The sequence below is a fragment of the Anolis sagrei genome, chromosome 5, assembly GCF_037176765.1.
Source record: "Anolis sagrei isolate rAnoSag1 chromosome 5, rAnoSag1.mat, whole genome shotgun sequence".
In the NCBI taxonomy this organism is placed as follows: domain Eukaryota; kingdom Metazoa; phylum Chordata; class Lepidosauria; order Squamata; family Dactyloidae; genus Anolis; species Anolis sagrei.
Genome location: NC_090025.1, coordinates 47,128,515 through 47,154,881, shown reverse-complemented (window position 1 = coordinate 47,154,881; position 26,367 = coordinate 47,128,515). Strand labels below are relative to the sequence as shown.

The 26,367-nt window shown below is 38.2% G+C and overlaps 2 protein-coding genes across 5 annotated transcripts in view; one reads left to right on the top strand and one right to left on the bottom strand.

Moving 5' to 3' along the window:
• Positions 1 to 236: 236 nt before the first annotated feature.
• ABCE1 (ATP binding cassette subfamily E member 1) lies at positions 237 to 18,448 on the bottom strand. Its single transcript, XM_060778887.2, has 18 exons — positions 18,287 to 18,448; positions 13,109 to 13,281; positions 12,068 to 12,153; positions 11,082 to 11,179; positions 9,369 to 9,486; positions 8,811 to 8,948; positions 8,373 to 8,442; positions 7,600 to 7,696; positions 6,778 to 6,867; positions 5,970 to 6,091; positions 5,143 to 5,364; positions 3,336 to 3,395; positions 2,560 to 2,618; positions 2,336 to 2,446; positions 2,107 to 2,249; positions 1,857 to 1,979; positions 836 to 947; positions 237 to 708 (listed from the first exon to the last, which is right to left on the bottom strand). Exons 2-18 carry the CDS (start codon positions 13,209 to 13,211, stop codon positions 661 to 663), a joined length of 1,800 nt encoding a protein of 599 aa, XP_060634870.1. The 5' UTR covers positions 13,212 to 13,281; positions 18,287 to 18,448; the 3' UTR covers positions 237 to 660.
• A 64-nt stretch (positions 18,449 to 18,512) lies between these two features.
• Positions 18,513 to 26,367, top strand: part of ANAPC10 (anaphase promoting complex subunit 10) — a 32,201-nt gene continuing 24,346 nt past the window's right edge. The window contains exons 1-4 of one of the 4 annotated variants that reach the window (XM_060778888.2): positions 18,513 to 18,605; positions 21,833 to 21,950; positions 23,523 to 23,613; positions 25,200 to 25,320. In XM_060778888.2, coding sequence (XP_060634871.1) covers positions 21,836 to 21,950; positions 23,523 to 23,613; positions 25,200 to 25,320 — 327 coding nt within the window. In that variant the 5' untranslated portion in view covers positions 18,513 to 18,605; positions 21,833 to 21,835. Of the gene's footprint in view, positions 18,613 to 21,829; positions 21,951 to 23,522; positions 23,614 to 25,199; positions 25,321 to 26,367 lie in introns of all 4 variants that reach the window. The other 3 variants (XM_060778889.2, XM_060778890.2, XM_060778891.2) reach the window with 3 other exon arrangements.

The window sequence follows — 26,367 nt, the reverse complement described above, 5'->3', positions numbered from 1 at the left end:
TTTACAATGCTGAGGCAACAAGAATGTTGGGAGGGGAGAGGCTGACTACCCACAAAAGATTACTACTACCACTTCTGCTCTAGATTATTAAATATGGTTTTCTGTGAGTGAGCAGATGGTGACTACTGGATGGCATAAGTTCTGAATCAGAAACAAGAGCTGATATGGTCTATCCAATGCAAATTTCTAAATCAGCATCCCAAATAACCAAACCGAATCTGATATTCAAGCAGTGATAGATTTAGGTGGACATTTATTTATGAAACCCTCATTTACAGAGAGCCAGATCTCTTAAAATAGCAATTTCTATGTCTTGACATTTTTGTAAACCATCTTGTACAGAAAAACAACTGAAAGACTTAAAATTGGAAACATGTCAGCATTTGGTACATTAATAAGTTACACCTGAACCCAAACTTTCTTGTTGTGAAAAAGGAGTCTCTCAGTACGATGAATTCCAGCTGTCTCTGCTTTGAAATACTACACCCAAAAGATGGCCTTATTAGGCACCAAAATGTACTGTTCTGATACTGGGTAGCAGAGGTCACAGGCCAGTAACATTATATTTTAACTTCTGGAATGAGCACGGTATTTTAAAACCTGATTGCTTTTCATATAACAAAAGTTTTCACTGTTATAAATCGATGGCCAGCTTTTCATTTAATCATCTAAGAAAAAGTAATTTCCACTTTTCTTCTGTTCCACATCCTGGAAAAGGAAAACGAGATACCTTTAGTAACATGCTTGCAACTGCCAACAGAACACCATTATACGTTGAAGACAAAGAATATTCTACAAAAGAAACATCAATGTTTATCATGCTTTCTGCTCTTACCTTGATTGAATTGAGTTTGTTTATTCTTGGTCTGTAATTATTTGGATCTCTTCTGAAGGTGATTTCAAGCTGAGACAAAAATTTATTCATTCCAGCCAGAAGAGTTTGTGGGCTGTAAAAATGGAGAAAGCAATCAGCTTAGTACAGTAAATGAGAATTATTTCACATTTTCCCATTGACAACGATTTTATTGACAAATTGACAACAATTTTGAATAAAAAATAATGGTTCAGTCATAACACTAAATTCAACTCATACTATGTGTCTAGATCCAGGAAAGTCATGCTACCCCTTCTATTCTGCCTTGGTCAGACCACGCCTGGAACGCTTGGACTGTGTCCAATTCTGGGCACCGTAATTTAAGGGAGATGTTGACAAGCTGGAATGTGTCCAGAGGAGGGCAACTAAAATGACCAAGGGTCTGGAGAACAAGCCCTATGAGAAGTGGTTTAAAGAGCTTGGCCCTGCAGAAGAGAAGGCTGGGAGGAGACAAGATGAGGGCCATGTTTTTGCCTGAAGACCATTATTTCGAATACTGTATACTTCCTGGTAACTGGGACTGTCCCTGGAGCTTGTTCCATGCCCTTTATCATGATACTGTCTAGCAGTAGAGTTCAATCTTATTTTCCATCTACCGACACATTGTTAATTGCACTACCATCTATGAGTAGGTTTCCAAAGTAAGCCAGCGACCACTGTCCTCAGAGTACTCCAAGACAATGCCACACAATAACAAGGTAAAAGTTTTAAAAATCCAATACCGTGGTTCTTCCCTAACTGGCAGGACTGATATCCAGAGGAAGCTCATGTCACAGCAATATTTGGAAAGTATACAATCATACTAAGTAATATTACATACTATAAGCCAGCAAACTTTGGCCCTCTGGGTGTTTTGGACTTCAACTCCCACAATTTCTGAGGCTGTTAGGAATTGTGGGAGTTGAAGTCCACAATACCTGGTGGGCCAAAATTTACCCATGCCTGCTGTGAGACTTCATTTTTCCATCAAGGCTGTTGTTACCTGTTTGCCACTGTGCACCGGGATGGAATCCCATCAAAAACAATGACACGATCCGCTAAGTAGGTAGCCATGATGAAGTCATGCTCTACCACAAAGGCAGTTTTTTTAGCATGGAGAATGAATCTGAAGGGCAAAGACAGATATATTATGAAGCTTTCACAAATGGGACCAAGAAATTATTTTCAGATACCAAGGAAACTTCTTTAGGGCATCCACCCATCCCTCTATTCTCATTTAGTACCCAACGTACCGTTTAACAACCCTAGCGGCCATCAGACGTTGTTCTGAGTCCAGGTAGGCAGAAGGCTCATCAATCAGATAAACATCAGCAGGCTTGCCAAGGCAGAGAGCAAGAGCAACACGCTGCAACTCACCACCAGACAGGGTTTGCACCTGATAAAAAAAACAGTTCAAAGGTTCACTCGGTATATTCACAGCATGACCCTCAGAAATCAATTGCCGAATCAGGTGGACTATACCTCTTGATCAATGATATTTTCAATCTGCAGAGGCTTCATTACGTCTGTCACAAATTGTGGATGAGTGTAGGCATCTCGAATCTTTTCATGGAGCAGCTGGCGCACACTTCCCTGTTCAAGTAAGAAGTTCAGTTCAGTACCTTTATTTCATATTACACCATTTTTCATTGCAAATGCAGAGAAATGGGGAAAAAACCAAACAAAAAACAAGAGGCCATACTTACAGTCGACTTAGGGCTGATCTTTTGTGGCTTATAACTAACATTTAGAACTGGCACTTCACCTGAAAGAAAGAGATTGCATGTAGTCATCTGTCTCTAATATTAAGGATAAGAGGATATGTTTCTGTTGATCAGAACTTTCTCCCCAAGACAATTAAGCGTTGGATTGCTTTGAATTTTCCGAGGTATATGGTCATGTTTCAGAACCATTCTCTCCTGATGTTTCGCCCAAGTCTATGGCAGGCACCCTCAGAGGTTAAGGTTTCTGTTGGAATTTAGGTAAGTGGGGTTGTTTATATATGTGTGGAATGTCCAGGGTGGGAGAAAGAACTCTTGTCTGTTGCAATTGGCCACCTTGATTAGCATTTAATGGCTTTTCAGCTTCAAAGCCTAAAACTAAGAACAAACCTGAAACTAAGGAAATGAAACCCCTCTGCAATTCCCTTCACAGTTCTAAGGGTGCACCATGGAAATACATATCCTGAGGGATCTCGGTGACTATGGATTCATCTAAGTCTGAGCAAACCTCAGCTTTCCAGGGGTTTGGACTTCAATTCCCACGATTCCTAACAGCCAGTAGGTGAATGAGTGAGGGGAGTACAATGGGTACGCTGTTAGTTATGTAACTTTGCTTAAGGGCTTTGGTACAGGCAATGAGAAACTAGACTAATCTATCCAAAGCCAGATACTATTGCCTGTGATTAATAAAAATGGTTATCAATGTATTCAGCTATACATTAAATCAACATGTAAACATTAAAGCAATAAATAAACATTACTTTTATCATCTGGTGTAAGTCTCCCTGCAAGCATGCGAATGAATGTTGTTTTCCCAGTTCCTAAAAGACAAAAAAACAGGTAGGATCAGACTATGTGTTGAAAGAAGGTTTGTGGTCAATCTTAAAAAAAAAGTCTATATAGTATAATGGGCCGATTGACCTTCGATGAATTCTAAAATAGCCATAGCCTATGAGTCCCAGTTCTAGGGAAAAGGAAGGGTATAAAGTCAACAATAAGAACCATCTTGCCTTCAATATAGCGAAATCCAACAACTGTAGACCTCTGTCCTCATTTAAACCATGAATAAGAATTTTAAAAGCTCTGGTAGAATTACAGATGTATTATGAGGTTTGTGGACTAACTTGGATAAAAGACCTGACGACACTTAATAAAGTAAAAACTTTAACATTAGAAGGTTTAGACGTAACAATTGGATGGCATTCATACTTGGTACAGAAAGTGAAAAATAGAAAAAAAATGGCAATCATTTCATAAGATCCGCATTAATCAAAATTTGGGAAAAATATAAAGACAGACTCTATCCTAAAACACCATTATGGATTTCGCCTCTGGAGGCTAGACTGAGAAGACAACATGGGTGGATGAAATGGCCCATGTACAGAGAAATACTCAAGAGGCAAAATGGAACTTATGTGTTGAAAACACAGGAAGAAAGTAACCAAACCTATGAGAATATTTCCTGGTTCCAATATTGACAAGAGAATACTACAACAAAGATAAAACAACTGGTGTTGTTGAGAAAGAATCTTTTTGGGACAAAGTAATGGTAATGGAAAAGAAAGTAATTACAAAAATCTACAAGAAATTACTAGGATGGGCCACAGAAACAGGGCAAGTGAAAGATTGTATGATAAAATGGGCAACTAACATAGCTTGTCCAACAAAACTGGAGGAATGGGAGCATATATGGAACCATAATCTGTATACATATGTATCTGTATACATATGCCTTCGATCTGAAAAAAAATTGGTACAAAATGATGCACCAATGGTACATAACCTTGCAAAAACTAGCAAAATTTTATAAAACTATACATAATTAATACATAGGAGGGCACCTTCTACCATATGAGGTGGACTTGTAGAAAAACAAAGGAAAGAAATACAAGCAACAATTCAGAATAAACTTAACATAAAAATACAACTGAAACCGGAATATTTCTTATTGGGAATTTATTGGGAATAACAGGTACGGACATGGACACAAATAAACGATTTAGTAACAGCAAGAATAGTCTATGAAAGCTGGAGAGTAAAAAAACAAAACACCCTCAACAGAATAGCTAATAAAAATAGTAGATATTATGATTATGGACAAATTAACCTAATTGCTAACAAAATCTCAGGAAGGACCTAAGAAAACAACAGATTGGCTCAAGAGAAAAGGAGAATGATATTACAGTTCAATCTAAGAATAATAAAAATTGTCTCACAAGGAAGAGGAGCAAAAAGGGGAAGCATATAATTAAAGGAAGGAATTAAGGACATTAATTAATCATGATGAAGAAGATGGGAAGTTTAGAAACTGTTTCCCCTCCCATTCTTCCTACCCCTTCCCCTTCCATAATTCTTTTTCTGCCTCTTTTTTTTCTATATTATTTTTATTGATATTATAGAAAAATATATCTTAATAAAAATAAAACAAAAAGAATTTAAAAAATGAGGGTGACATGACACTGAAAGTGATGCAATTTTTACAATCAAGCAGTATCTTTGCTTGACAACTACAGATATAAATCTGTCAAAATTGATTACACTAATGTTTCTAAATTGAAAGATACTCACCATTTTCTCCCAGCATCACCATTATCTCAGAGTCAGTGAATTCTCCAGCTACAATTGACAGCTCAAACTCGCCCATCTTTTTCTTCATTCCAGGATATTTATACATACACATCTTCTTAACTTCTTCTTCATTAGCTGTTTCTGCTACCTTAAAAACTAGTGATGCGTCTCGGAATCTTAGATTTTCAGTCGGAACATAGCCATCCAAGAAAATATTGATACCTGTTAAAACAGAAGATATTTTTAGGGAGAGTACTAAAACTAAATCATTAATTTATCAAATCACAATAGACCATACGGCAATAACATCACTTCCTAGGAAGTATGAAAAACCAAATACAGTAGAATCTCGCTTATCCAACATAAATGGGCTGGCAGAACGTTGGATAAGTGAAAATATTGGATAATAAGGAGGGATTAAGGAAAAGCCTATTAAATGTCAAATTACATTATAATTTTACAAAATTAGCACCAAAACATGTTTTACAACAAATCAATAGAAAAAGTAGTTCAATACACAGTAATTTTATGTAGCAATTACTGTATTTACGAATTTAGCAGCAAAACATCAAATGTATTGAAACAGTTGTGGATCCGGGCAGGAGACAGACTGTGTTGGATAATACAGAACGTTGGATGAGTGAAGGTTGGATAAGTGAGACTCTACTGTATATACCAAGTGCCTTGTTCTTGCCTTCTTCACACATTGATATGTGTGTGTTCATATGTATTATAGAAATAGAAACATCAAATTATTCACAGCATAGGTAAGTCTTCTAGAGAAAAAGCACAGAAAACAGAGGGGAAAGGAGTCTGAAGATCATTACCTTCTCTTACACTGAACGGCATAGTGACAACACCATAAGCACTCGGCACGCCATATAAGCAACAAATAAAATCAGAGAGATAATCAAGAACACTCAGGTCATGTTCTACAACAATGATGTATCTGGAAAAGAAATGTTAGAGGTTTGTTTACAGCAAAGGACTGAGAGAGGAAAATGGGCTTTATTCAAGAAAAATCATACCAAAGCCAAAACTGACATGACATTTTATTACAGACTGTCATTGCCATGTAAACAATGTATTCTGAGCACCGTAATAAGTAGAAAAGGAATATTTTAATTCTATTAGCTGATTTTTCTTAAAACATGTATAAGAATAAATTCTTTTCCCCCCTTTACTTGTCAGCTTGGTTGTAAAACATACCAACAAAATGATAATCCAAGTTTTGTATACTCTAGGAAAAATGTAGGACAGCAAACAAAACTCTTAAAAACTCTGAATATGACCAGAATTTTATGAAGACATGGTATTAAACAAACAACCAGTCATGCTGACAGTTAAGTCCCAAGATGTAAATGAAATTTTCCCACTTACATCTTTTTAAAAATCAGAAATGACCTTTTATTTGTTTTAGTTTTTTTTTTTAAAGGACCACTTCTGGTTCACATAGTTGGGGAGGACAAAGACATAGAAATATTGCACTCTAGAGGATGCAAGGGACGTTAAGTAAATGTAAATTTTACAAGCATCATTTTCAGTCATATTAATCTCCGAGATCTAGCAAGGAGTGTGGCTCTCCAGTTATGCTTCAACCTCAGTTTAAAAAGACCATATGTGTATAGTGCTCACCTGTCTGGGTTTATTAAAGATCGTATAGTAATGGCAGCCTTCAGACGTTGCTTAACATCCAAGTAACTGGAAGGTTCATCGAACATGAAGCTACCCAAAATAAAGAAAGAAAACCTTTTAATTTCATTAAATCTAATATACATTTCTTCCTTAGTTGGCATCAATCTGACAAATAATGAACCCAGGTGACAACCAATAGAAAGCACTGAGAAATAAGAGTTAAGGAGTTACATTGGTATGCTAGGTGAAGCTGAAAGAATTTAAAAATCAAATCATTGCCTTGGCAAATCAAGCCCATGATGACCTAACAAGGATCAGAACATAAATATTTGAAAGGATGTCACATTGAGGAAGGGGTAGGATTGATTTCTGCTACTCTAGAGACTAGGGCAATAGTAGTAGTAGTAGTAGTAGTAATAATAATAATAATAATAACTTTATTTGTAGCTCTCCGTATTTCCCCAAGGAGACTTAATAAAGTAACAAAATGGCAAACATTAAATGCCGAAAACAAGACAATTATAAATCAAAACAGTGGATAAACAATCTCAAAATAAACGTATAAAATTAAAAGCTAAAAAATAACTGAACTTAAATAAACATAATATAACCAATGTAGTACTCCCAGGAGGATAGTTTACTCTCATGGACATGGCAGTGAAGCCAAGACAAAGCTAATAATCCTTGAAAATTTTACTTCTGCAAACAAACAAACAAAAATGCCGGGATAAAAACAGAACTAAATTTTGCATATGGGATCCTCATTTTGTACTACCCCAAATAGTAAAGTTACCAAAGTTTCCCACAAACATTGTTACATACATATCAGCCTTTTGGATGCAAACTACAGCACAGGCAAATCTCTGAAGTTCTCCTCCTGAGAGATCTTCAACATTTCGTTCTCTTAGATGAGACAAATCTGCAAGAGACATACACATTTATTTCTATACACACACACATATACAAGTTGAATATTCACTTCTATGTATAGTAAGTTCCCTCAGATATTTCACTTTGCACACAAGTTACTTTGTACAACAAAATTTCAGCCTTTCTCCAGTGAAAAAAAAAGCTGAATGAACCTGGACTGAATGCAAAGTCCTTTTTCTGTTTACAGAATGGGCGAAACTTCAAATACAGGTAGATTGATTTGTTGATTTTTCTCCTTAATAACAACAATTTTATTTCTTACTCGCCTCGAGGCAGGGCATTAACACAGTTAAAAACAGATCATCATGAAACAATCTCCCATGCTGTTCCCTTTTTCCAGTCAAGCTCACACAGACCATTGAAAACAAAGGAAGAGGTTCATTACAACCAACACAATTCTTACGGATTGTAAAGAGACTAAAGCATAACTTAGTCTGGATCAAACTCACTGTTAATTATCCCAGAAGTTCTGGATTGAACATCAGTGTACGTATATATAGAGAGATATAAGTTTAAAAATGCCAGAAAGCATAATCTCCTTAGTAATTAATATGTAGTGTTTTTCACTATACAGTCTACTGTCAACTAGCTTCGACATCTAATTAATAATAATTTAAATGATGCATAAACTCATCCCTATAACTTTATGTAAAAACATCACTTACCAAGTTGCTGACATACAATAGTCTGGGTGCCTGTTTCATCTTTTCGATCCAATATAGTGCCCACTGTTCCCTATAATGATAAGACAACATCCAGCCTTTAATAAATAATAATAATAATCATCATCATCATCATATTTCTTACCCACCTCTCGTCATGGCTCAAGGTGGGTTACAGAATAATTAAAACACATAAACATTGTAAAAATACCACAAATACACATATTAAAACATGTTTCTATAAAACACATTAAAATACCGAGATTAAACAAAGAACACACGTTTAAAATTCATGCTTTAAGTCACAAATGAGATATCACATGATGACATCGGCTTTCTTTTACTGCAGATGAGAACTCACACTTTAAATCTTTTCCAAACAATGGAAAAAACCACCCCCATTTGATCTCCTCTTCATAATTAGTCAATAATTTCACTCACTTTAGCTGCTTTGGGAATCTGGTCCACATATTGAGGTTTAATAATAGCCTTAAGGTCATCTTCCAGAATCTTTGTGAAGTAGTTCTGCAATTCAGATCCTCGAAAGTAAGTCAAGATTTCTTGCCAATCAGGTGGATCCTATATAAGAAACATTTAATGAAAGAATTTTAGGGGTGCGAAAACATGCAAAGACAATACATTAGGTAGTATATGGAGTATGTACTTCAAGTAATGTTGCAGGGGCATTTGTTAATAACATATCCTGGAAACGGGATCCAAGTCTAATACCTGAAATAATTTATGTCACACATACACATTTCACACATAAACTAAAGATAATTTTTGTTTTTAATTCATTTTTGTACATGAAACAAAATTTGTATACAATAAAGCATTAGAGAGAAAGGTGTCAATATTGCAGGCTTCCCATGCAAACAATTTTGGATGGTGCAGCCAGGCATGTGTGAGAACAGTGGTGGTGGCGCCCAATGCAGCTACCCATTCCTAGATTAAAAGAATTGTTAGATCAGCATCCTTGGTACATGCTTTAATACCTACATCATATTTCCCAAGGTTTGGCTTCTGCTTTCCTGCTAAGATTTTCAAGGCAGTGGATTTTCCAATACCATTTGTTCCAACCAACCCCAGCACTTCTCCTGGACGTGGAATAGGCAACCTGCATAAAAAAACTTAAGAGTTAAAACTAAATGCACAAAGCAATATATTATGCAAAACATATATTCTGCCCTTTCAATCATTATACATGTACTACGTTGGGTTGCTGTGAATTTTCTGGGCTGTATGGCCATGTTCCAGAAGCATTCTCTCCTGATGTTTCACCTGCATCTATGGCAGGCATCCTCAGAAGTTGTGAGGTCTGTTGGAAACTAGGCAAATGGTTTTTATATATCTGTGGAATGTTCAAGGTGTGAGAAAGGGCCAAGGTCAGCTAATCACCTCCCAACAAAGGATTCCCCCAGGCAGTAAGCAGTCAGACCTTGAAGCTGCAAGGCTATTAAATGCTAATTAAGGAAGCCATTTGCAACATTCACACCTGCCTTAAACAGACAAGAGTTTTTTCTCCCACCCTGGACATTATTCCACAGATCTATAAACACCACTTGCTTAGTTTCCAACAGACCTCACAACCTCTGAGAATGCCTGCCATAGATGCAGGCGAAACATCAGGAGAGAATGCTTCTGGAACATGGCCATACAGCCCGGAAAACTCACAGCAACCCTGTGATTCTGGTCATGAAAGCTTTCTACAATACAATGGACTATATTACTTAGCATCAACAATTGTTAAGAAATACTTATAAATGAAAGGAGTCAGCATGCATAGCCAAGAATTAAGATTAAACAAGGTTATTTCTCTTCATTATCTCTAAAGCTTTTTTAAAAAAGATTAAACCCTGAATTTGAATCCCGACATAAACTACAAACAGAACAAATTTACTAAATATAGGAATAATAGCAGAAATATGCTCAATAAATGTATTTAGAAAGAGTATATGCATTAAAAATGACCCTCAAGTTCCAAAAGCACACCATGTCTGATTGATAACAGGAGCCTTCTTGCTCAAACACAGAATCAACACAAGAAAAAAAAGCAGCTCCCTGCATTACAACAAGAAACTGTATTCCTTGCTTATAAAAATGTAACACACATCTCTCTGTGGAGCACAATTATGCTAAACCATATTTTTAAAACCAAATCAATGGGCAGCATCAATTTCTTCTCATATTATCCTCCTGGGGCTTTCACACGGAGCACAGCACACAAAGAACATCTTCCCATCTATAGAGATTATCGCAGCAGTTCCTATGATTGACAATTGGTTGGAGCTAACAAAAATATATCAGGAGATTGCTGCAATTCACATAAACATCTTAATACAATCAGAAGCATTAAGGAATTCCTCAATAGTTTTGTTTCCTCTGCAATTTAATATCCACATGTATCAGTTCACAGAATTAAGAGAAAATATGTATTAGAAATTCTGCACTCGAAAAGAAATACAAAAGAAGTGGACTTCAATTCAATTCTTTCACTGACAAGAATCATGTTCATTGATGGAATATGAACTTGTCAAGACTCTGCACACACCCCTTATAACTGGACTAGAGAAATTTGCCATGATTTGGGGAGCCATATTTATTTTGCAGAAAGTCTTCCTTGAAGGAGCAACAAACTCCTCTCAACACCCATTCCCAAATATCCTATTATTATGTATCACATTTAATTAAAATAATTTATCAGAGAGATACCTGTGAAGTTTGAAGGCATTGGCACAATATCTGTGCGTTGTTTCTTTCTCCAGGTTGCTAGGTAAATTCACAATTGACAAGGCTCCAAAAGGACATTTCTGTAACATAAATGAGATTAGGTTACAGAAGAAAAGTCAGAAACCTTCTATCTATAAACAGAGACACACATTAATGGTTTTGATCATATTTCTTTATTCAGATCAACTGCTACTAAGTATTATCAGGAAACCCTACGTAAGAATTCATTCAATGTGCCAATGAAATTAAATATGGGATATAAAAGAGACAAAACCGCCTGGGACAATTATGGGAAATGGTGATAGGCTGCTGAAAAAAACAGGCTGCTGCTGGATTCCCAGGGCAGGAGAAAGCTGTATTTCTCCCAATAAGAGATTGTAGGATATCCTAAGACAGCCAAGTCTTTTTGCTCAGAGGTAAAGTAGGTATGTAACTAACGTGTGGTATATGCAACATTCTTTGGTTTGTGTACATTGAATATCAGAAAGCAAAGATGTCACTATTTCTGCCATCCATGTGAATTAATTTGGAGCGTTTCACAATTCCACTAAATGTCTGGTGGTTTAAAGTAGCATAGCTGGGAGGCAATGGAGATCTCAAGTTAAGATTTACAGGACAAATAAAACCAATCAAGGAATTTCATGTAATGGAACTCAAGTTGTACATTTACTTTGAAAAAATATACTTCAGAACAAAAGGAATCATTTCCTTATCTAGACTGCAATGCACATTCAGTGACATTTTTCACACAATATGTTACCCCAGACCTCATTCATGTGAAATGAAGAGGATGAACAAGGCCAGGTTTGTATATGTAGGGCAAGAGCAGGGAAAAATAATACACATCAAAGAATTTTATCACATATAGTCAGAAAGAGGGTGCAAAGAAAAACACTTGAATATAAGCTATCTGAATGTAACACATGCTTCAAATTATTTATTATTTATTATTGGCTAGTTATTCTTACCTTAATGCAAATACCGCAACCAATACACAATGTTTCAGAAATCCAGGCTATCTTACACTGTGTTGTTACTTCTATGCATAGTTTTCCTAGTGGAAAAAGTAGCATTGAAAATAAGGTAGTACTGGTAAAACATTAATATGAAGCAAAAAATCAACAGCATGATTGAGATTTCAAGTAATTCTGAATTCAAATCCAAATTCATGCATTGGAGTTCTAGTGAAAGTACTGGCTTTACTGCCTTATTTAGAACAAAGAAGGTCATTGTTGACCAAAGATGACATAGATCCCACTGGAAGATGTGCAAGCAAGTGCCATTCCAAATTGTACAAAGAGAAAACAGATTATGGCCTGAACCTGTAGATGATCTTAACTAGAACAAAGCCACTGATATATAGAATTTATCTACAAGTTGACTTTTCCATTCAATTATAGGTTAAATCAGTCTACTCCAACTGGGACTAGCCAACATGTCAACTAACGTCTACACACACACACATAAAATTACAACGGTAACATAAGAAATAGAAAATATTCAAAAACCCTTTAAGACACTCACAACTTAACATGGCTAGTGTTATGCAAAACAAACAAACCTTGAAACCTTACCCTTAAAGGTACAGTGAAAAACTGCTGAGTTAGTTTATAAAGCTATCCTAATCTATTTAAAGGCTAATAATCACTTTACATCTGTTTGGGTTTTCAACAACACAATTTTGTGAATTGCCACTGTCAATTCTTTCTGTATTTAATTTCCTTCTGGCCTCAGTTACCATTTAGACATGACAGTATCCTATCATTATTGTAACAATATCTGAATTTTTAAAATTTATTCATGTGAAGAAGTGGTCTATAGCCCACAAAAATAGTAATAAGCATGTTAGTCTGAAAGTCACTATAGGACCCCCCCCCCCCCCATCAATAGACTAACGTGACTACTCTTCTTGAGTTTGGAGTCTAGAAACGTCTAATATAATTATTTTTCCTGCTTTGATTTTCTATCTCGACAATCTACTTCTAGACAGGGATTCTTGGCTTTCTTACCCATTCGAACCACAGGGCAGCTCTTCTTGCACTCCTGGCGGCATTTCTTTGGCTTACACTTGTCATGGTTCACAATAGCAATTCTTGTTAATTTATCAGCCATAGTAGGGAACTTAGAACTACATATATACACAAACTAGAGATCCAAGATGTTGGAGGAGGGTAGTTCAGTTCTAGATAAAAACAAACAAGGAAATTAATAAATGCATAAAGATACTAAATTATAGAGTATAAGATACTGATAAAGACGCAAACTTTTGCAAATGATAATTGTGGGCAAATCCAAGATGACTGGTAACAATAACTACCTTTTAGTCTGCTGTCCTTTTTTATTCCTCGGGATCAGACTGGACAAAGGGTCCATCTATGGTATATTCTATATATAGTTGTCTACAATTCTCCAAATGTGTTGGCTAAAGCTCCCCAATTCCCTTGCAAATACTGTCTAGGGATGGGAGCTAGTGTCATACATCTATTGCTTTCCACGGGGAAAGTTGGACTTGACTGCTCATCAGCAGTAATAGTATAGCAAGCCTAAGCGATTTTCCAAGGTTCTTGCTTTCTTAATGATCACCCATCATTCAGATTAATGAAGTTCAGTCAAGAAGAAATTTTACCAATGTTTTCCACTAAGATGCTCATAAAAGGGGGTGTTTCTGTCAATTAGATCAAAGAACTCACCATCCAACAATACTAAACAAATAGACTACTTGTTTTTAAGATAGAAAGTTATGAAGAAATAATGAATGAATGAATGAATGAAACATGTGCTTTTGGGATGTACATTGCAAACACCAGCTCTATCAGTTCATATTTAAATACTTTTGTATTCAGCATGAGAATCAGAATATTAGGCTCACATAGTTTTCAATAAACTAGCAATATTCTTTAGCAAAGCAAAACTAGCTTATTTGATTAACCGAACTCTCATACTTCTAATTGTGTATTGATCAGAAGCTGACAATTTGATTTTTTTTTATCCAAACAACTATATGTGTATATACCATAGTAATTTAACTCTCTTAAATGTGACAGCTGATAGCCCATTTCAATATTGGCATATTCAGTAACACGAGTATTGTCCCCCAATGAGGTAGAACTGCTACCCCTCCTTTCTTCACCTATCTCTATTATAAGCTAACAATACAATACAAGTGTATGTATACATAAGGGATGATGCACAAGTAAGACAGCCAGCGTAGTGATTTGAGGGTTTTGACTATGACTCTAGAGACCAGGGTCTGAGTAGTCACTTGACCATGGAAACCTTAAGTAAGCCAAACTCTCTTAACCTGAGGGAAGTAAAAAAAAATCTAAATAAAGCTAGCCAAGAAAATCCCATGCTAGATCCACATCAAGGTCACCATAAGTGACACAAGATTTGACAGCATGCAACATTAGCAAATGTACAGCCACTTTTTGGGCTAGTCAGCATGATATAAGATACCCATAAAGACTGTGGATTAGTACAGTATGCACACATCAGCCCCAGTCAAATGGAATTTTTGAACGACCCGGACAATAAGGAACTGAAATTACACAGAAGCAAAATAATTGAGAATAGTATTCATTTGAGAGAATATCACACTTCAAGATTATCACACTTTTGCCTTCTCCAAAGCAATCTAATTATCTCTGACTGCTATGCTTCTTACCTCACCATAATTACTAAAATGGACGCTGCAAAATTATAAGGTGCTAGCTTGCTTCCAGTTATGACTCTGGCTGTGATCTTTAGCTATAAGTACACTATCATGAAAATCAGGTCTTACAAGCAAAACATACAAAGATGTATTGAAACTTTTTGTTTAAAAATAGCCTTATGTCATTGGCATTTTACCCATTCAGACCAAATATCAGCTAACTGTATTATGAAATCAGTATTGCTCAGATAAGATTTTATTCCTTGAATTATTAAGTTCAGCATAACAATATAATACTGATCTGCTTGTAACTTTCCAGCCCCAGCACATATAAAGATGTTCCCAAGATTTCTTCTTCTTACCCATTCTGTGCCCATATCATTCAGTCTTCAGTAGACTGGAAATTCGGTGGGATGACTTATCTTTATGGTCTAAAACCAGTATTAGTCCAAACTAGTTAATGGGATTAAATTAGCTGTGACTAACAAGTCCTATTCAATTCATATAATTAGTCTAAGTGGGGGGACCATCTTTGGAATATAAAGTCATGAATTCTTTAAACACAGATAGTAACAACCGTTATTACTATACAATCTGTATTTCAGAGGCTGAAGAAGATGGAGAAAGAAGGGAAAGAAAAGAATATCAAATATTGTTGAAAAGTTATACGTATCTAAGCAAAGATGAAAATATGATTTTTTTTAAAAAAAAAAACACACAAACACAATATGGCAAGAGGTTCCTTATATTCAAGTAGCTGCTTTCTTAGAAAATGACACTATTCACTTTGTTTTCCTTCTCTTTGATCCTGTATATAAAACATGAACCTACTGTAGAATACAGTATCCCAGTTTGTTCTCCCATAACTTCAAAGTGATTATTGTTGGATAAGATTCTGCCATAAACCTGGCAGTGAAAGTGTCCATTTTTATGGAAAGAACAATTTGGTTCTTGGATATTCCAATCAGAAAATAGTTTTTATTTTCTCCTTTAAGTCACCCATGGACTTGTGGCAACCCTGTGAATTTCACAGGGTTTTTTGAGGAAAGGAATATTCAGAGATGGTTTTGTCAGTTCCTTCCTCAGAAATACAGCCTACACCATCTGGTATCCGTTGGTGCCTCCTTAGTACACTGCAAAAACAGGAAATTCAAGATATAAAAGACAGAATTCTATTTTCTGCCTGACAACAGTTTTCTTATTATAGCAGATACCATTACCAATATTAATATTATCAAAATCTCTCCCTACGTCAAACCTATATGCATTTGCTAGAGGCTATCAACAAAGGTAAGACTAGCTTTAGACTGCAATTCTCAGACCTCTGATTATTATTAAAAGTTTGCAAACTGGTAATAACTACCTTAGCTTGTCTGAGCATGACACTGATCAACTGCTGAAAACAAGCCCTCAGCATGCCTCTTTGGCTTTTCAAAGTGTCCAAGTTACATCTTGTGATCATTTAAAACACGAAGAAACTACCTTTCACTTTGCTTGGATATCAGGGCTGTGTACATTCACAATACACAATGTAATAGAGAACAAGAACAAGGAAACTGCAAATGTAAAGCTTATTAACAGTTATAATTGGCAAAAGCTAGTGCAGGTTTAATTTTTTAAAAACAGGTTTGTGTTTGCTGATGGAAAAAAAACCATGTAGACATAGGCCCATGTAGACAATGGGACTCCACTTCTGAAGACACCGTCTTCTCTCATTTCTGAACAATATGCTTCTGATTAAAAAGGATATGATTTTGAAGAACACTTTGGATGAATCTATACCAGGCATGGGCAAACTTTGGCCTTCCAGATATTTTGGACTTCAACTCCCACAATTCCTAACAGCGCCTGCTAGGATTTGTGGGAGTTGAAGTGCAAAACACCTGAAGGACCAAAGTTTGTCCATGACTGATCTACAGTATAGAATTAATGCAGTTTGACACCATTTTAATTGCCATTGCACAATATTATTGAATCATGGGAATTGGTGTTAACTCTTTATTTTTAAATAGTGTTTGGTTTACTTCAATTTAAATGTTTATAGCCTTTATGTTTCTTATTGTACATTACATTGTTTTTAGTGCTGTCCACAGTGGACTACCTGGTGGTGCAATGTGTTAAACCCTTATGCTGGCAGGACTGCTGAGTTCAAATCTGGGGAGAACGGGTTGAGCTCCCTCTGTTTGCTCCAGCTGCTCATGCGGGGACATGAGAGAAGCCTCCCACAAGGATGGTAAATCATCAAAGATCTGGGCATCCCCTAGGCAATGTAATTGCAGATCGCCAATTCTCTCACACCAGAAGTGACTTGCATTCTCTCAACAATGGCTTCAAACTACAAGAAAGAAGATTCCATCTGAACATGAGGAAGACCTTCTTGACTGTGAGAGCCGTTCAAGCAGTGGAACTCTCTGCCCCGGAGTGAGGCGGAGGCTCCTTCTTTGGAAGCTTTTAAACAGATGCTGGATGGCCATCTGTCAGGGGTGCTTTGAATACAATATTCCTGCTTCTTGGCAGGGAGTTGAACTTGAGACCTCTTCCAACTCTATGTTTCTATGATTCTAAGTCACTCCTGACACGAAAAAAGAGCACTGTCCACCGCTTGGAGACTCAGTTGAGAGGGGAAAAAACTAGCAAACAAATAAATATGATTTTACAAGGTATTTTACTTGTCTGCCAAAGAGTGCTGGTGCCTAACCAAACTACAACTCCCAGGATTCCATAGTATTGAGCCATGGCAGTGAAAGTGGTGTCAAACCGCATTAATTCTGCAATGAAGATGGACCATTTAACAAAAGCAGCAGCCTGTCTGCTTAAGATAAGCTCTGGAAAGAGCCAAGCTGGCTGTTAACAAAAGGGGAGGTGACAATGCCTGAGGGTTCAATAACCTCTGGAGATGGGAGGATGCACACGCCTCACATAATTATAACAGTTTCATAGCACTTTGCTTGTATGGATCCACCCTATGGGATGTGTAGTACAGGGTGAGGTATTCACAATTCCCAATATCCCATCTGGTGGGTCCATGAGTGCGTCTACACCAGGCATGGGCAAACTTCGGCCCTCCAGGTATTTTGGACTTCAACTCCCACCATTCCTAACAGCCTCGGGCCCCTTCTTTTTCCCCCTCAGCCGCTTAGTTGAACTCCAAAACACCTGGAGGGACGAAGTTTGCCCATGCCTAGTCTACACTGTAGGATGAATGCAGTTTGACACCATTTGAGCTTTTATGACTCAACGCAATGGGAGCTGTAGTCTTGCAAGGACTTTAGCCTTCTTTGCCAAAGAGTGCTGGGGCCTCGCCAAGCTGCAGTTCCCAGGATCCCATCATTCCACCGCGTAGGTGCAGCCATAACTATTGAAGTGAGGGCTAAACTGTACAGTGCGGATGTGGCAGAAGAAAGAGAGGGCCGAGAAGCAGCGCAAGAAGCCCCGCCCGCCTTATCTCTAGCGGCCAGACAGGCCCCAACTGGAAGGGCCAAGAGGTAAGCGAGGGCCCCACGGCCGCCGCCGTTTCCTCCGGTGTTTTACTTACCAGCGGAGGGTCTGGAGGGGAAACGGGCCGGGCGCGGTAGCTCTTACACAGCTGGACACGGAGGCAACGTGCTCCGCTTGCCACCCGGCCAAAATGGCCGCCGCCCTCGAAGGAGGAGCCTCCGCCGCTCAGCCACAGGGACGGAGCGCCGGAAGTGGCCCCGGCGCGTGACGCCATCGCTTAGCGACGCGAGCTACTTCTGTGAAGCCAATAAGGGGGGCGGGCTGAAAAGGCTCTTCGGGAGGACCAATCGGGAGGCGCAACGGGGTTGTGGGCGTGGCCAAGGAGCCACTAGCGGCTGTCACCGGGCGTGAGGCGCGTAAGTAGTAACTTCCTAGGCCCCTTCCACACAGCTGAATGAAACCCCACTCTTACCTGCTTTGAACTGGAATATATGGCAGTGTGGACTCAGCTAACCCAGTCCAAAGCAGATATTGTGAGATTTTCTGCCATGATATTCAGGGTTATATGTCTGTATGGAAGGGTGCCTACTGCCTATTCCAATCCTGGCCTCACCTCTCCCATCCAAGGCTCTTCCACACAGTCATATAACCCAGAATATTAAGGCAGAAAATCCTACAATATCTGCTTGGAACTGGGTTATACACTGCCATATATTTTAATTCAAGGCAGATAAGAATAAGGAATCCTTGCAATATGCACTTTACGAGAGATTTAGAATTGTCTGCATGTTTACTTATCCCAAAACACCTCTCCTATCTCCCTTGAACTCCCCAGTTTTTAACTTTAAATGTTCACATTTGGCCCTGCCTCAGGTTTTTAAAATGTGTCGTGTTATTACTGTATTGTTTTATGCTTTTATAAGTTATTCATTGTTTTGTTGTGGTTGTTTTGTGATGTTGTGGGGCTTGGCCTCTTGTAAGCCACACCGAGTCCTGCGGGAGAGGGTAGCGGGGTATAAGAACAATAAATAAATAAATAATGTGGGATTTTTTTTTCAGCTGTGTGGAAGGGAACCGAGTCCACACTAACATAATCCAGCTCAAAGCAGATAATGTGGGATTTTACGAAAGTTGAATGAAAAGTAAAGCCTCCACCTTCATAACTCCTCAACAGATGAGGATGCGGCAGGTACTGGCTTGTTCAGTAGACTCTCCTGTACAGTTCCATTTTGGTGGGAAGCCTTAGCATTGAACAGTTTTGTTATTAAAGTGCGAAGTATGGAACCCAGCACAGACGATCAGTCAATGCGACTTAAGCAACATGCAGTCATTGAATTCTTGACAACAGAAGGTGTCAACCCAAAGGAGATTTATCAGAGAATGCAAGCTGATTATGGTTGATGTGAGTACTGTGTGCTGGGCGAGCAACTTTAAAGATGTTGAGATGGGAACATCTGACTTGCATGACAAACAGAGTTGGACGTCCTGTGACAGCAACCACCGAGTTTCAGAAGCAAAAGGTTGACAGATTGATTCAGGACGATCATCGTATCACTCAGAAATTTCAAGCATAATTGGCATTTCAAAAGAACTTGTGAGTCACATTATTGCTTTGCTTGGCTATCGTTCTGATGTTCTATCTGTGCATGATGGGTTGCGGAAACAGAGTGTCAACTTCTTCCGTGACGGCTTCAGAAAACTTGTTCATCGTTGGCAGAAATGTATCTAATTGTCTGTTGATTATGTGGAAATGTGAATAGTGGTAGTTAAAGACCACATTCTAAAGATTATTTCTGCGTTTGATTTATTAAAATATTCCCATCCAAACCCAAGTAACAGTGGAGGCATTACTTTTCATTCAACCCTCGTATACAGCTGTGTGGAAGGGGCCACATTTAACCATGGGCTCATCCACACAGCCATATAACCCAGAAGATCAAGGCAGAAAATCCCACAATATCTTCTTTGAACTGGGGGCCCTTCCACACAGCCCTATATCCCAGAATATCAAGGCAGAATATCCCACATAATCTGATTGTGGACCCAGTCCAAACCTGATATTGTGGGATTTTCTGCCTTGATATTCTGGGACATAGGGCTGTGTGGAAGGGCCCTGGGTCACCTCTCCAAAAAGTCAACATTGACACTAGAATACAACACTGCCTGAGCTCTACAGTGTAGCATTTTTCCAAATGAAGCAGAGAGGGTTTGAGGACCAGTACATCCGTAGGGATACCAAGGTGCTTGTTTATAAAGCTGTTCTCCCAACTCTGTTATATGCCTGCAAAACGTGTACTGTCTGCAAACGTCACACTCAACTCCTGGAACGATTCCATCAGCATTGCCTCTGAAAAATCCTGCAAATCTCTTGGGAAGACAGGTGGACAAATGTCAGTGGGCTGGAAGAAGCAAAGACCACTAGCATTCAAGCGATGCTCCTATGCCATCAACTCCGCTGGACTGGCCATGTTGTCCGAATGGCTGATCACCATCCCCCAAAGCAGTTACTATACTCCTGACTCAAGAATGGAAAACGGAATGTTGGTGGACAGGAAAAGAGATTTAAAGACATGCTTAAAGCTAACCTTAAAAACTGTGGCATAGACACTGAGCACTGGGAAGCCCTGGTCCTTGTTCTAACTGGAGGTCAGCTGTGACCAGCAGTGTTGAAGAATTTGAAGAGGCATGAATGGAGGACAAAAGGGAGAAACATACCAAGAGGAAGGCATGTCAAGCTAATCCTGATTGGAACCGCCTTCCACTGGAAACCGATGTCCTCACTGCAGATCAAGAAAAGGATTCCACAGTCACCTACGTATCCACTGCCAAGGCACTACACTTAGAAGGCTATCATACTCGGACAACGAGGGATTGCCTAAGTAAAGTAAAGTACACTTGGAGAATTAATGCAGTCTAACACCACTTTAACTGTAATGTCTCCCTGCTATGAGATCATGGGATTTGTAGTTTGATGGGGCACTAGCACTCTTTGACAGAGAAGTCTGAAAGGCTTTGTAAAACTGTATTGAGTCTACTGTGTAGATGGATTACAGTGGGCAGGGAAAATTTGTTTGTTTTTGGGGAAGTTTCCGTTAGGGGTGCATTTTTCTTCCAGGTGATTTTGGGAATTTCTGCTTCTCCACTACAGCTGCATAAGGCATGCCCCAGAAGCATGTTAAAACATGCAACTGAAGAATTTTTTTGATGGATGAGATAGGGGAGAGGAAGGGAAAAATCACTTGTTCAAACTCCCTATCACATGCATAATGTTGGATTTCACCATGGCAGTGGTAAAGTTTGTTTGTTTATTCAGAAGTATTCAGAAGGCCAAAGTTTGGGAAACATAGTTGTGTTTGGGTGTTCGCAGCACTTTCTCTCTAGGGAATATTTCACTGTAAGAAAGACCAAATTCATTCCCTGTTTCCTTTCCCAAATAAATGCTGTAATGTGTTTAGACACAAAATAATTGAGTATTCTCAGTATATTATAGTTAGCATATACACAGAATGAAAAATTCCAAAGGAAGAGGAAATTGATTTCATTGTGCCTCACAATCAAAGATTGCTATATTTGATTGCAGACTTCTTCAGACTTAGCAATTTTGTGCTTGCAAAAATACATTTTTCATTTGTTTTGTAAGCAGAAAATGACCACTGCTAACAAAACACCTCCTGGTGCAGATCCAAAGCAACTGGAAAGGACTGGAACTGTTAGAGAAATAGGATCGCAAGCTGTGTGGTCACTTTCATCTTGTAAACCGGGTAAGTTCTAGGCCAGAGCTTTCCAAACATTTAATGTTAACAACACACTTCTCAGGAATACATCATTTCATAGTAATTCAAATTTACTAACAAACTGGAGATTAAACCAATGCCTGATAAGACGTTGGTTTAAACCAACCCATTCATCTATTGTAATAATGAAATGTATGGGGCACAACATATCTTGTGAAAACATTTCATTTATATTTAAAAAATGATTTATTGCCTATTTCAAATAGGTTATGTTCATGCAACACACCTACACACTGCTGCCGGCACCCTAATGCAGAGCTTTCCAAACTCTGTGTCATGACATTAGTATGTCTGCTGCAGTTTGTAGGTGAAGCGCAGGAAACTTCTGAGTCTACGTAAAATCAGCAATAAGTAATATATTTTTAAAAACATAAACAGTCTGGAAGGCTAATGTTTGAGAAATATTGTTGTAATTAGAGGTGGAAAAAGGATTGTGTAGAACAGGAAATTTTAGCAGACACTGCTTTTCACATAACCAATAATGAGCAACTACTGAAATTCCTAATTCTGGGCAACCATTTAAGTCCTGTGAGCCTTCTTCAATTTTACTCTGGCAATCATAATAATATTCAGTATGTGTTACTGTGAGTTTTCTGGGCTGTATGGCCATGTTCCAGAGGCATTCTCTCCTGACGTTTTGCCCACATCTATGGCAGGCATCCTCAAAGTTTGTGAGGTTGTTGTGAGGTTTGTAGTTGTTGTGAGGGTTGTTGGAAACAAGGCAAGTTGAATTTCTGTATCTGTGGAATGTCCAGGGTGTGAGAAAGAAGTCTTGTCTGTTTGAGACAAGTGTGAATACTGCAATTGATTATTTTCATTGGCATTGAATAGCCTTGCAGCTTCAAGACTTGGCTACATCCTGCCTGGGGGAATCTTTTGTTAGGAGGTGATTAGCTGGCCCTGATTGATTCCCCTGTTTTTGACTGTTCTTACTTTACTGTCCTGATTTTAGAGTTTTTTAAATACTGGTAGTCAGATCAGTTCATTTTCATGTTTTCTTCCTTTTTGTTAAAATTGTCCACATGCTTATGGATTTCAATGGCTTCTCTATGTAGTGTGACGTGGTAGTTGTCACAATCCAGCATTTCTGTGTTCTCAAAGAATATGCTGTGTCCAGTTGGGTCATCAAGTGCTCTGCTGTGGATGACTCCTCTGGTTGAATTGGTTTGCAGTGCCTTTCATGTTCCTTGATGCGTGTTTCGGCGCTGCGTTTGGTGTCCACTTGTCCACAGCTGCATGGTATACGGTAGACTCCTGCAGAGATGAGATATCCCTCTTGTCCTGCAATAGATGTGTGTGAAATGTCAGGAGAGCATGCTTCTAGAACATGACCATACAGCTCGGAAAACTCACAGTAACCCAGTTATTCCAGCCAGGAAAGTCTTCAACAACAAATATTCAACATGTTCCTCAAAGCAGAATTGTAAGAGGGACTTAAGAACCTACTATAGATAACATAACTCTTATGTTTCAACATTCCAGCAGTACAAGAATACAATGCCAAAGCCCATATTCATCTTTTTTTGGTGTTCATACTAGGCTTTGGTGTGGACCAGTTACGAGATGATAATCTAGAAACCTACTGGCAGTCTGATGGATCACAGCCTCATTTGGTGAACATTCAGTTCAGGTACTAAAAATGAATATAAATCTGTATTGTATGCAGCTGCCATTATTTTTTACACTGGGGCCCCTTCCACACAGCTGAATAAAATCTCACATTTCCTGCTTTTAACTGGAATATATGGCAGTGTGGACTCAGATAACCCAGTTCAAAGTAGATATTGTGGGATTTTTTGCCTTGATATTCTGGGTTATACAGCTGTCTGGAAGGGCTCTGGAAGAAGATGGACAGCATGGCGCTATTCTTTTCAATGCAGAGTTTAAAGTTTGTTAAAGTGATGGAGTTCTTGTTATTATCTTCTACTAAACAGTTATTTGTGGTACAAAATGCCCCACAGTATTGACATTTGAAAATAAATCTGTTACGATTCAGTCTTATGCTGTTTAGTTTATTCATTTTAGTTTATTTATTTATTTACCCTATTTATACCCCACCTTTCTCTACCAGAAGGGGACTCAAGGTGGCTTACATATAGGCAATTATTCAATGCCTTAAAACATATACAATTACAATAACATTAAGTTTAAATTGAATTAAAATCAATACATATTAATGTATGTTTATTTATATTTGCCACAACCAATGGCTCAAGAATCACTTTTTGAGAAGACTGAACTTTTTTTCAGGGTAAAGATAATAAATTGTCAACTTTTGTTTTTGTGGCATACATTCTCAACAACTCCTTTTCTCATTAGTTTTGGATCTTCTTGTAATGAAAAATGGCATTCAATTTGAACTTAGGAGCCCCTGGTGGTGCCATTGGTTAAACCCTTGTGCTGGCAGGACTGAAGACCGACAGATTGCAGGTTCGAATCCAGGGAGAGCGTGGATGAGCTCCCTCTGTCAGCTCCAACTCCCCATGCAGAGACATGAGACCAGCCTCCCATAAGGATGGTAAAACATCAAACATCCAGGTGTCCCCTGGGCAACATCTTTGCAGAAGGCCAATTCTGTCACACTAGAAGTGACTTGCAGTTTCTCAAGTCGCTCCTGATACACACACACAAAAAGAAATTTATGTATAAGAAAGCCTGCATTTTTGTTTATCTGCTTCTCCAGGGTAAATAAAAATGTAAAGATGTGAATGATCTTGCAGGTTTTTTTGGTTAGTGTCTTCAAATCAGATGCACCTGATTAAGTCTTTGGTCTTGAATGTGTAAGCAGCAGTTGGAATTGTGTAGTCCCCCCAGATTTTAACTAACAGCGACTGTCAATATGCACCAGCATTATCTATGCTGGGAGTTGTAGTTCAACATCATGCAGAGGATCACACAATTCCTATTTGAAATATTGAGCTTTACATAGGTAGAAGAAACTGGTAGTGGAATGGCATTGGATCCTGGGCTCCCTGACTGCGAGAGCCGTTCAGCAGTGGAACTCTTTGCCCTGGAGTGTGGTAGAGGCTCCTTCTCTGGAAGCTTTTAAACAGAGGCTGGATGGCCATTTGTCAGGGGTGCTTTGAATGCGATTTTCCTGCTTCCAGCTCTATGATTCTATTATTGTAGAGAATGTAATGTAGCACCTCTGTACCTGTGAAAGTTGCCCAGATGTGTTACACGACTTCAAGTATGCCATTTCTTTCTTTCTTTCAGAAGAAAAACAACTGTGAAGACCCTGTGTATTTATGCAGATTATAAATCAGATGAAAGCTACACTCCAAGCAAGATCTCTGTCAGAGTAGGAAATAACTTTCACAACTTACAAGAAATTCGGGTAAGTGTGCTTTATTTCTTAAAACAAAACACTTGTTACTCCAGGTTAGCCACTTTGAGAAAGATTTACTTATGGCCTATTGTATATGCTTATATGTAATGTTAAATTTATTCAGTTCAGATTGCTCACCCCAAAGCATTTCAGAAACAAAACTGGCCGAGATTGAAAGAGAACTCAAGATGCAACACTCAGTAAATTCTTACAAGGTCTTTATCCTAGTTTTACATGTTCTTTAGCCTCCTCTTGCCAAGAAGTGCTTCTTCATCATCAAACTACTATTGCCAGCATTCTATTGCATTGTATCACGGCAGTTAAAGTGGTGTTAAACTGCATTAATTCTACAGTGTAGAGATGCACTCTGTAGCGCCTAGCTAGAATTTCTCCAGACCATTATTATTATATGATATAAACAAGATTAGTACATAGCAAACAAGACTGCTATGCTAGCTTTTGTATTCAATCATACGTCAGATATTTCCCACGTGTCTGTGTGATGTATCGGTGAATAATACAGGCAGATCCGAGTAGGTCTTTTGCCGTAATTTTGTCAACGCCGATTGTTTTTAAGTGCAGGCCAAAGTCTTTAGGCACTGCACCCAGTGTGCCAGTCACCACTGGGACCACCTTTACTGACTTGTGCCAGAGTCTTTGTAGTTCTGTCTTTACATCCTCGTATCGTGTAAGCTTTTCCAGTTGCATCTCGTCAATTCTGCTGTCAGCTTGGATTGCAACATCGACAATCCATACTTTGTTGTTGTTATTGTTATTATTGTTGTAGTTGTTGTTGTTATTATTATTATACTCCACTTTATCTTCCCAAAGAGGACATAAAAGCATTAGTATACAATTTAAAATATATAAATATGCAAAATTAAAATATAATTAAACACAAACAGCACTAAAAATCACAGTTAAAATCAATCAAAACAGTTAAAATCCATCAAAACCAACCATCTTAACTGACAGCAGAAATAACTTCTGAGACACAAGGTAGGAATGTAACTTTATTATTGCGACTTTTCTTTTCTTTTCTTTTTCTTTTTTTGT

Coding starts and splice junctions, on each gene's coding strand:
- ABCE1 (XM_060778887.2), bottom strand. CDS start 13,211: ATGGCTGATAAATTAACAAGAATTGCTATTGTGAACCATGACAAGTGT. Junction 12,154..13,108: donor CTGCCCTGTGGTTCGAATGG/GTAAGAAAGCCA, acceptor TTTTTCCACTAG/GAAAACTATGCATAGAAGTA. Junction 948..1,856: donor CGGTGCACAGTGGCAAACAG/GTAACAACAGCC, acceptor CCATTTTTACAG/CCCACAAACTCTTCTGGCTG.